Source organism: Marmota monax, unplaced genomic scaffold (genome assembly GCF_021218885.2).
Source record: "Marmota monax isolate L192 unplaced genomic scaffold, Marmota_monax_Labrador192_F-V1.1 WCK01_AAM20220418_F8-fsc00086, whole genome shotgun sequence".
Taxonomy (NCBI): Eukaryota; Metazoa; Chordata; class Mammalia; order Rodentia; family Sciuridae; genus Marmota; species Marmota monax.
The window spans coordinates 6,995,561-7,006,227 of NW_026693086.1; the positions used below are offsets into that span (position 1 = coordinate 6,995,561).

A 10,667-nucleotide genomic window follows, 5' to 3' on the forward strand; every position below is an offset into this window, starting at 1 on the left:
CAGTTTCCTCCCTGGGATGTGGTTTTTGGGCCCCATGGGAAAGATCTCATTGCTTAGAGTCAACCACCTGGACACATAACTTGGTCAGGGCTGAAAGAATGCTGTGAAGTAGAGTTTAATGCCTTGGCATCACTTTTTTCTGTTGGGCCCTTAGTCTCAGAGTCCATTTTTGTCTCCTGGACCAAGTTTCTTAATGCTTTCTGGGTGAGGGAAGGCCTGCTGTGTTCCATATATTTCAAGGTACTGTTTTAATCATGTCCAGAGAGAGCCACAGCCTTGTGCTTGCATTCAGGTGAGGGAAGGACTTACATTGCTTTGGTCTCCAAGGTCTCTATCATCTGACTTCCAGATCCTTGATTACTTGACAGCCTGACTCTCAGGAGAATTCTGGATTGGGCCTGCCTGGGTCTGCTTTGGGGAAACTAAGTTTGGCATATGCTGTTGCCTCTTTGGATATTAGTCTAGGTCTCTGGTTGTCAGGCTGTGCAGAGAGCTTTTTTAAAAAATATGATGCCTGTGCCCTTTCGGATAGAATTGGACTGGAGGGCTGCCCTGGGCATCAGTACTTTTTTTAAAAAAGTTTCCCAGCTTCTGACTTGCTCCTGGGTTAAGACCCACAGTTCAGTTCTCAGGTCTATCTACCAGAGTGGCTGCAGGACAGCTGTCCTTGTCCATCTCTGAGTGTTACTTTTTTTTTTTTTTTAAGAGAGAGAGAGAGAAAATTTCTTAATATTTATTTTTTAGTTCTCGGCGGACACAACATCTTTGTTTGTATGTGGTGCTGAGGATCGAACCCAGGCCGCTCACATGCCAGGCGAGCAGCCCTGAGTGTCACTTTTCTACCTTGAGTTCTCAGGGTGTTGGTCAGGGGAAAGCTTTTGGTTAGTTTGGGGCTGGAGTCTCTGTCTTGCTTTCTTCTCTTTCATCAGAATCTTGGGAAGGGGCTACTTTGGAATAGCCTGGGGCACCTCAGGGTTGGGGAAGGGCTTAGTCTTGCAGACTGACTGGGAGTGCTGAGTCTGTTTGGGGCTTGGGCCTGGGTTTCATTTTCCTTGTTCATTTGTATATCATTTTCCAGGTTTCTACCTTAGAGTCTAGTTGGGTTCGGTGTCCTCTGTCTCTGATATTTTTTTTTTTTGGGGGGGGGTCTAGTAATGTATACCTCTTGGAGTCTCTGTATTTGATTGTCTGTCAGGGTCTCCAAGGGAAGGTCTCTGAATCTGGGATCTGACAGATCCTTAGAACAGCACTCCTGTCCCCAGCTCAAAAATTCTGTCAGCTGACAAGCCTCTCAGGAATGCCCTGGGTGGAGGGGCCTCTGTCTAGGACTTAATACTGGCTTTGGGCTGGGAGTAGTCTGTGGTTATGAGTTTCATTAGACAGGAGCTCTACAGCCTGATCTGGAAGAGCCACTTCGGGCTCTGGCTCTGGCCGCCCTGGGCTCTCTGTTCAGTTTAGGCCAGTCCCGGGGTGTGGCCGTCTCCGCGGCAGACCAGCGGGCTGGGTTTGGGTGGGCCCCGGTGCTCCCTTTTCGTCCACGCCCCCACCCCGGGTTCCCCGGTTCATCGTCACTCCCCCCATCCCCATCCCAACGGGTCCCAGCTTCCTTACATGGTCACGGCCCGGCTTTCAGCTCCCGGACGTCCCCCCGCCCCCCGCCCCCACCGGACACGGCCCCCGCCCTGCTCGCCCCGCGCCGCCTGCCCGCGCCCCGCCATGGAGGATCTGGGTGAGTGGGGCCCGGAACCCGGGGTCCCCAGCTTCTCACCACTGCCTTGAAAACGCTTCCCCACCCTTGCAGTCCGCACATCTCCCCATCCCTGTCTTCTCACTCCTGCTTCTTTCTCTGTCTGCTCGAGACTCCTTTCCGACTCCACTCCACGTCCCCCTTCCTGCCTCTCCCTTCCTGCCTTTCCTGGGCTGGCCGCTCCCTCCCTTTGCCTTCGCTCGGCTCCTTCAGTTCTGACTTTGGATGGTCAGGGAAGTGCAGCGCCTGGACTAAGAGACTCTGGGAAGGGAGGGGTTAAAGGAGCCTTAGGTTCCAGGGACTGGGAAAGGAAACCGGAGAGGTGTGTGACATCAATTTTGGAAATAAAAGTGACCAGCGGGCCTGCGCCAGGATTTTGGGAAGGAAAGAGTTAAGGGCTCCTAAGTATGGTAAAGGTCAAGTCCTTGGGGCAGGATAGAGAATAATAATTGAGGAGTGCCAAGATGCTACAGAAAAGTAAAGGGTTCCACTAAGATGTCCAGAGAGGAAGAGTGACGGGGCAGGGGCTTCTAGATTCTGGAAGGGAAAGGGTTCAAGGCACCTGGATCTAGTGTGGGATGTTTGGGGGCAAGAAGAAGGACCCAGGTATCTTGTCCTCTCTTTGCTGAACTGGGGCAGAAAGGCTGTGTCTTCCATGTGAGACAAGATGTTCAGGCACCCTGCAGTAGAGGCTGCTCCTCAGTAGAGGGAACTGGTATTGGTACCTGGGAGAAGAAGGGAATCAGAAAGCTGGTCCCAGAAAATTCACCAATGAGGAGTTTAGGGTGGGACTCTGTGGGGCTGGGAAGCGGACCAGGCTGGGCGGGGGCCTGTTTAGATAGAAGGAGGAATTAGTAAGTATCCGGAAGTTGGGTGCCAGGCAAACAGCCAATTGAGCAATTTAAAGTGGATCCAGATTTGGCTCGAGTAGAGTCAATTTTGACTGCATTGGGAAAGATGTGGAGAGTAAATGAAGCAGGTGGCTGGGTTTGTGCTGGACTCTGGGTTAGCTAGTCTGGATGTCTGCTCATAAATACTCCTTGCTACCCTTCCACTTCTCTGCCTTGGTCTGGCCCCATGTTTATGCGTTTTGATCTCTGTTCTTAATATTGGCTTCTGCCCTTTCCAAATAATGCCTACTTGGAACTATTATCCTCTAATCAATTAAGGCCCTGTCTCTGCCCTTAACCTTAACTCCTTAATCTCTCACCCTGAGGGCCTCTCCCTGCAGATGCCCTGCTCTCTGACCTGGAGACCACCACCTCACACATGCCAAGGTCAGGGGCTCCAAAAGAGCGGCCCCCAGAGCCACTCACACCTCCCCCACCCTATGGCCACCAGCCGCAGGTGAGATAAGATATGGGGGTCTGGGGCAGCCACTCTCGCCTAGGAGAATTTGAGCATGTGTGGGGCAAAGCACAGACCTGTCATTCCACACATGGTGTCTCTTCTCTCTGTAGACAGGGTCTGGGGAATCTTCAGGAGCCTCTGGGGACAAGGACCATCTATACAGGTGAGGGTCCTAGGAAATAGGGCACTGAGAAGGGGAAGCCACTTGAGGCTCAGGTGAGGAGGCTTGGATTACCCACTCCTAAACTCAAGCTCCTACCCTGTTTCTCAGCACGGTATGCAAGCCTCGATCGCCAAAGCCTGCGGCCCCTGTGGCCCCTCCATTCTCTTCTTCCAGTGGTGTCCTGGGCACTGGACTCTGTGAGCTAGACCGTTTGCTTCAGGAACTTAATGCCACCCAATTCAACATCACAGGTACCAGGGTTACTGAAACAGACTTTGATGGGATGGGGGCAGGGCAGGGTAGAGACTAAGGGGCACAGACTTTCTAAATGTCCAGTTAAAGGGACACAAACCTTTGAATGGGAGGGTGGCTTGAACATGGCCCCATGCCCACTACTTATCTCTTATCTCTCCAGATGAAATAATGTCTCAGTTCCCATCTAGCAAGGTGACTGCAGGGGAACAGAAGGAGGAACAATCTGAAGACAAGAAAAGACCCAGCCTGTGAGTTTGGCATAGTTGGGAGAGCTGGGAGAGAAGTGACGGGTCTTGGATGTTTGAGTTATTAGAGGGAAATTTCTCTGGGAGGCTCTGAGATGACACCAAATATGATTTTGCAGTCCTCCCAGCCCATCACCTGTTCTCCCAAAGCCTTCAGCCACCTCGGCCACTCTGGAGCTGGATAGACTGATGGCCTCACTCTCTGACTTCCGTGTCCAGAACCATGTGAGTCAGGCCAGGTGTGGGCTAGTGTGAACTTTGACTCCTTGACCTATTTTAGACCCTTCCACATCTACTGCCTTGGTGACTCAACTCTTATGTCCTCCCTACTGCAGCTTCCAGCCTCTGGGCCAACCCAGCCACCAGTGGTGAGCTCCACTAATGAAGGTTCCCCATCCCCTCCAGAGCCAACTAACAAGGGCAGCCTGGACACCATGCTAGGGCTGCTCCAGTCTGACCTCAGCCGCCGTGGTGTTCCCACCCAGGCCAAGGGTCTCTGTGGTTCCTGCAGTAAACCTATTGCTGGGCAGGTAAGTGGATTCCTGTGAGAAAGGAGATAAATATCCACAGACCCATCCTTATTGAGAATCAGGCTCAGGGTTGTTCCCTTTAAATAAATAACATTGTAAAGGGGATATTATTTGTTTATAATTTTTATTTTTCTGATTTTTTTTTGGTGCTGGGGATTGAACCCAGGGCCTTGCACATGCTAAGCATGTACTCTACCACTGTGCTATACTCCTAGCCCACTATTTATGTTCTGTGGGTGAACTGAATCTCTGACTCACACAGCATATAAGTGGTAGAGAATTCCAATCTAGTTACAATTGTGGTCTTACTGTCTGCCAGAAACTGTGCTAGCTCCTTTCAAATCCCCATCTCACAAAAGGCTCACTGCTTTATCCAGCATCTCTCAGGCACCCATAGACTTTCTTTTCCCCTTTAGAGTCTGGTCTGGTTTGGGAGCTCTGATTCTTGGCTTATGGACTGAGCAGATGTGGCTAACAACAGCTGTGCCCACTGGTTGACTTAGAGTCTCCTGATAATGTGCTTGATTCCTATCCCAGAATTGCCAGTCTCAGCAAAGTTGGGTGGCATTGACTTTCATGGGCTCTAGGCATTTTCATCTTTATGGGTCCCTTTGGCTATTTAAAGAAATCATGCCTGTGCTGCTGTGTTGGTATAAAGATGAAAATATTGACATTATATATGAAATAATTATTTATATATATATATATATATATATATATATATTTGTTGTAGATGGACAAATATCTTTATTTTGTTTATTTTTATGTGGTACTGAGGATGGAACCCAGGGCCCTGCACATGCTAGGCCAGCACTCTACTGCTGAGCCACAACCTCGGCCCCTTAAATACTTTTCTTTTAGTTCATTTTTTGTTTTTCTGATTTTGAAAGAAATTAAAACCTTCCATGGGCCCCTAAAAGTATTGTGGGCTGTATGCACTGTGCCTGGCATACCTTGTGGATAAGTCAATCCTGGGGCAAAGTTGGAAGAACTGAGTTGAATCTCCATCAATTACAGGTTGCAGGACCTTGAACGTTAGATTTTTTCATCCTAGTCTTTCAGAGATAAGACTTGAAAAGTGCCTTGTAAAGTGCCCAGTGCTCAATGGGCATATGGCAGTCTTAGGGCCACTCGGTCCCAGACCTCTCGCCCAATCTCAGGTGGTGACAGCCCTGGGCCGCGCCTGGCACCCGGAGCACTTCGTTTGCGGTGGCTGCTCCACCACCCTGGGAGGTAGCAGTTTCTTCGAGAAAGATGGAGCCCCCTTCTGCCCCGAGTGCTACTTCGAGCGCTTCTCTCCACGATGTGGCTTCTGCAACCAACCTATCCGACACGTAAGCCCCGCCTGGCCCTTTAGATTGCATATTTGTCTCATCTAGAGCACCTGTGAGGTGGGTGTCGCCCTGATTGGTTCCACCTACCCATCTGCACCTCCACCGCAACTCTATCACTCCACAACCTCCGTGGCCCCTTGGACTTGGCTTTCTCTCTTTGACTCTCTAGAGTTCCGTGTTAGATCTTATGCCCGTTAGACTAATTCCTCAGCCCAGTCACCCAGGTTCCAGGCGGGAGCAGGAGGGGAAAAGGGACCGAGGGCCTCGCTGAGTGTTCCCTTTCCTTCCCCGTAGAAGATGGTTACCGCCTTGGGCACCCATTGGCATCCAGAGCATTTCTGCTGCGTCAGCTGCGGGGAGCCCTTCGGAGATGAGGGTGAGAGCTGCGCACCCACCTTAACAGCCCTAGATTCACTGGCTATCTTGTCCCTCCCGGACTTCTGAGGACCATTACTTTTCTCCTGGCCCTATCCTCTCTCACACGGGTTCTCATCCCATCCCCTCCCATTCTGCTCTCGCCAGACCCATCCCTGAGTCCCTACCACTCACTCTCACTGCCCCTCTGCTGGTGCTGCAGTCTCAGATCTTTACAGGTCTTCAGTCCTGACCGCACCATGTTTTTTTTTTTCATTCCATTCGATTCTCGCTCCTAGGTTTCCACGAGCGTGAGGGCCGCCCTTACTGCCGCCGGGACTTCCTGCAGCTGTTCGCGCCGCGCTGCCAGGGCTGCCAAGGCCCCATTCTGGATAACTACATTTCAGCGCTCAGCGCGCTCTGGCACCCTGACTGCTTCGTCTGCAGGGTGCGGTGATGTGGGACCCGACTTTGCAGGGAAGGGTCAGCGGGAGGCAGGACTAGGAGCCCGGGGCGGGGCGAGGCTTAGCAGGGGTCACGGGTGAATTATTCCAGTACTAGTTATCAGGTCCGGGCTTTGGCTGCTGACTCATTCTTTCGCGGCCTTCCTTCCCCAGGAATGCTTCGCGCCCTTCTCGGGAGGCAGCTTTTTCGAGCACGAGGGCCGTCCGCTATGCGAAAACCATTTCCATGCGCGGCGCGGCTCGCTGTGCGCCACGTGTGGCCTCCCAGTGACTGGCCGCTGCGTCTCGGCCCTGGGCCGCCGCTTCCACCCGGATCACTTCACTTGCACCTTCTGCCTGCGCCCCCTCACCAAGGGCTCCTTCCAGGAGCGCGCCGGCAAGCCTTACTGCCAGCCCTGCTTCCTTAAGCTCTTCGGCTGATCCGCAGAGCTCCCCGTTCGTGAGGCCATGCTCCCGCAAAGAAAAAGAGCGAGTCCTCCAGACCCCAAGGTCTTGCTTTCTGAACTTATGGCTGTTCCCAACTCCCGATCTTTGTAGCCCCACCTGCTTAAGAGAGCCGTCCCTAAAGTACACTACGTCCCCCGGTGGCCAAGTTCAGAAAAGGCCCCACCCATCCTAACCCACACGCCTCAAGAGGATCTTAGGCTCAAGAGAGATCCCGAGTGAGTCCTTCACTCTATTCCCACCCTTGAAACAGTCCCCTGACTGGAGGAAGCGTCCTTGCAATTCTGACCAGTCAGAGGCCAGATCAGGACATCCCTGCTTCCCGCTCCCTCACCATTCTGTGCACTTTTTTCTACGTACATAAATACACATTCCACGTCTCATTGGTGCTGTGTCTCTGCGCCGAAGAACCTTGCCATCAAAGTCCCCGCCGCTTGTGCGGCTCGGTCGGGAGTTAAGTTCTAGGCCGCAACCCTGTGGCCAGAGCAGGAACTACAGCCTCAGATCTTAACTTGGGAATTTCAAATTATCAGTTGAGCCCCAGGCTGAAAAGGGCAGCCACCTGCGCAGGATTGTACAGATAGTGGCAGAACCAGGACAGCAGCCTGGGGCCCTATTGAATCTTCCTGCCCTCATTCCTCCTTTCCTCAGCTTCCTCTATCCTTGAAATAAGGAAATTGCTGTTCTTTGGTTTCCAGATTTTTATCCCCTTAAAGTAACCTGAGAGATTGTGCTCCTTCCATAAGTGCCAAGTTATATCCACCGTTTGGATCTGTGCTCTTTGCCTCTTACTAGTATTAACTCCCCCCACCCCCATATGTTCTACCCCCTGTAGGTGTCATGTAGACATGGCAGGGAAGTTAGCACGTTCAGACTCATTATTTACTTTCCCTGCTGGTTCATCAGTAACTCCATCAGGCATGCTGGGTGGTGCTGAGTACACAGAGATAAGTCATGCCTAGGCAGAGCTTCCCAGGCTGGTGGAAGAGATGGATAACACGTGGTGTGGCCAGGAGAGTGACTGGGGGAAGCACTGGAGGCTGTTGGAGATGGAAGGAGGCTTCTAAATTAGAGCAGGAGTTAATGAGGGCTTCCTGGAGGAAGTGATGCCTGAGATAAGTCAGAGCAGAAAAGGGTGGGATCAGGGGTTTTCAGGTCTGGAGGAGTTCTGACTCCATGGAAGTCCCCAAATCCCAGAGACCTTTATGAGTCTTTCTTAGAACCTTTACCTTGGATCCTGCAGTTCCTTAGGGAGAGCACCTAGACCCCTAGGAATACATGCTGGCCTCTGACAGATATTCAGATCTTTTCTTTTCCAAGTCTTCCTGGTTCTTCCCAGTTCTGCTTTTTCCCTACCACATGTCCTCCCTGGGGAATGCTGTCCATTCTCTAGTGTCAACTACCTCGCTCTCTTGAGGATGCCCAAACTGGCCATCTCCAGTCTTGATTCATTAATCCACCAAATTTTTACTGAGTCCTTACTGGGCCAGACTTGGGTGGGGGTGAGGGAAAATGGGTAACCTAGCAGATGTGGCTCCTTCTCCTCAGGGAACTAAAATGTAGTAGGGAAGACAGCTGACAAACAAGTACACGAGTGACAAGTGTAATGAAGGAAGAGGACCTTCCCTGTCAGCTCTTCCCCCAGTTTCCATCTCATGGCACCTCCCTAGCTTCCTCATAGCACTTATCATTTGTGAATAGGTGTTTGTTACCTGTTTTTGTCTGTTTCTGAATCTGGAACGAAAGCTCCTGAGAGCAGGCAACCTGTTTGTTTGGCTGACCATTGTTTCTCCAGTGTCTGGGATGGTGTCTAGTATATAATGAGTGCTCAATAAATGTTTGTCAATGAAGGAAGGAACAGGGAAGAAAGGAAAGGAGGGAGAATGAAAAGGGAAAAAAGAGAACTAAGAGGAGGTGGGGAAAGAGCCAGGGAGTTGGAGAAAACCTCTGTGAAATGTAATGTCTAGGCTGAGACTTGAAGATTGAGAAGATGCTAGCCAAGCAAAGAGCCTAAGAACATGCACTCAAGGCAGAAGAAACAGCAAATGCAAAGGCCAGGGGGTAGGAGAGAGCTTGGCATATTGGAAGAAAGGAAAGAAAGCCAGTGTGTCTGGGTTAGAGTGAGCTATGCCAAGAGTAGCAGGAGATGAGATGGAAGAGAAAATATATGTTACATCATGAAGGGCCTTGTAGGCCCTTGTTTAAGGAATATGTCATTATTCCTTAAACAATAAGGTACAACAACTATTTACACAACGTTTACATTGTATTAGGTGTTATAATCTAGAGGTGATTTAAAGTATATGGGAGGATGTGAGTAGGTTATATGCAAATATTATGCCATTTAATCCAAGGGAGTTGATTATTTCTAGTTTTTAGCATCTTCAGGGGCCTCCTGAAACCAATTCCACACAAATACCAAGAGATGAGTGTACATCAAATATTAGATAAGCCACAGGCTGGAAAGCTGGTGACCTGTGCAAGACTATACAGATAGTGGTGAAGCCAGGACAGGAGCTCAAGCTGGCGCCCCAGTTGGAGGGAGGGAGAGAGAGAGAGAGAGAGAGAGAGAGAGAGAGGCAAGCAAGGTGCAGGGGTCAAGTTAAAGGGCTGCTCCTCTGAGCTGCCAGCTTCATATATATGTGTATATATATATATATATATATATATATATATATATATATATATATATGTCTCCATAGGTTATATTAGGTCATTGACGTCATTAGTACATATTGCTCATTGTATAAAGTTACTGTTCTGTGGGCAGGTTTAGGTGCAGTGACACATTGGTGTTGTCTAAGAGAGTTCCTTTATTCCCAGAAGCTGAGTGTTTGAGATTAAGGTTGAGACTGATAAGACTCTAGTACAGAGCCTCCTCCCAAAGGACATTACCATAGCAGCTAGGCACTGAGCATGTATTAGTCATTTTACTAGTTCCAGGGAGAAACCGTAGAATATCCAAATCAGAGCACCTGTTACCCTCCAGGAGTTTTCTCACCAGAGGAATGCTGCCTTGTACATATCCACAGCCAAATTCCTTACACCCAGTGAATCTTCCCACCTCCATTCCTCCCTCTTCAGCTCCCCATATCTTGAAATAAGTGTGATTTGCTCCCAGTTCCCTGCCTATTTTGGTTTCAGACTTTTCTCATCTGAGAGATTTATTTATAAGGAAACTATATTAAAGCATTTCTTAAGCAAATTCATCATATTCCTGAAAATATTTTTCTCTGTTTCCCATAGCAAGGGTGATTGTAGTTGCCATAATCAGATAGGAGTCCCCTGCCTCCATTTCCTGACTTCCAAGTCTGGTCAGTCCTAGAAAGGCAGATGTGCAAATAATCACCATCTTTTCTTACATCTGGTCCTATGCTGAGCAGTGGGAGTCCAGGGATGAATTGGATCAGTTCCTGCTCTTGAGGAGTCTCTAGTTTGTTGGGGAGACAGACCTGTACAAGGGTCACACAATGTGCTCAGAACTCTATCAGAAAAATCAGGGAAGTCTTTCTTCAAGAGGTGTCATAGACTAGATACTGAGGGCTGAAGAAGAGCTGGCCATTTGGGAAGCAGGGAGGTGCTCTAAGCAGAAGGCACAGCAAAGTTAGAGGGGCATGAAAATTTCCAGTTCAGGAATAAAAAGAGGAAAAAAAAGATAAAAGAAAGTCTGGGTTGGATAGGGCAAGAAAGTGGTAAGGAAATTGTGACTTCATTCTAGTTTTGGTATGGAGAAGCTATGGGGCTAGGTAGGAATCAGGGCTTGGCAGACCTGGAAAATTGA

At 49.8% G+C, this 10,667-nt stretch overlaps 1 protein-coding gene across 2 annotated transcripts; it reads left to right on the top strand.

Annotated features, from left to right (window-relative positions):
* Positions 1-1,596: 1,596 nt before the first annotated feature.
* Positions 1,597-7,269, top strand: Tgfb1i1 (transforming growth factor beta 1 induced transcript 1). 2 transcript variants are annotated; one of them, XM_046454712.2, is made up of 11 exons: positions 1,597-1,729; positions 2,979-3,094; positions 3,208-3,260; positions 3,369-3,511; positions 3,676-3,763; positions 3,880-3,985; positions 4,096-4,290; positions 5,451-5,624; positions 5,919-6,000; positions 6,278-6,426; positions 6,596-7,269. In XM_046454712.2, the coding sequence occupies exons 1-11, from the start codon at positions 1,612-1,614 to the stop codon at positions 6,860-6,862; spliced, it is 1,491 nt and encodes a 496-aa protein (XP_046310668.2). In that variant the 5' UTR covers positions 1,597-1,611; the 3' UTR covers positions 6,863-7,269. The 2 variants fall into 2 exon arrangements, with proteins under 2 accessions (XP_046310668.2, XP_058438659.1); XM_058582676.1 differs by lacking the exon at positions 2,979-3,094 and having other exon boundaries at positions 1,671-1,729.
* The last annotated feature ends 3,398 nt before the right edge of the window (positions 7,270-10,667 follow it).

Coding starts and splice junctions, on each gene's coding strand:
- Tgfb1i1 (XM_046454712.2), top strand. CDS start 1,612: ATGGTCACGGCCCGGCTTTCAGCTCCCGGACGTCCCCCCGCCCCCCGC. Junction 3,261..3,368: donor GACAAGGACCATCTATACAG/GTGAGGGTCCTA, acceptor CCTGTTTCTCAG/CACGGTATGCAAGCCTCGAT. Junction 6,001..6,277: donor GGAGCCCTTCGGAGATGAGG/GTGAGAGCTGCG, acceptor TCTCGCTCCTAG/GTTTCCACGAGCGTGAGGGC.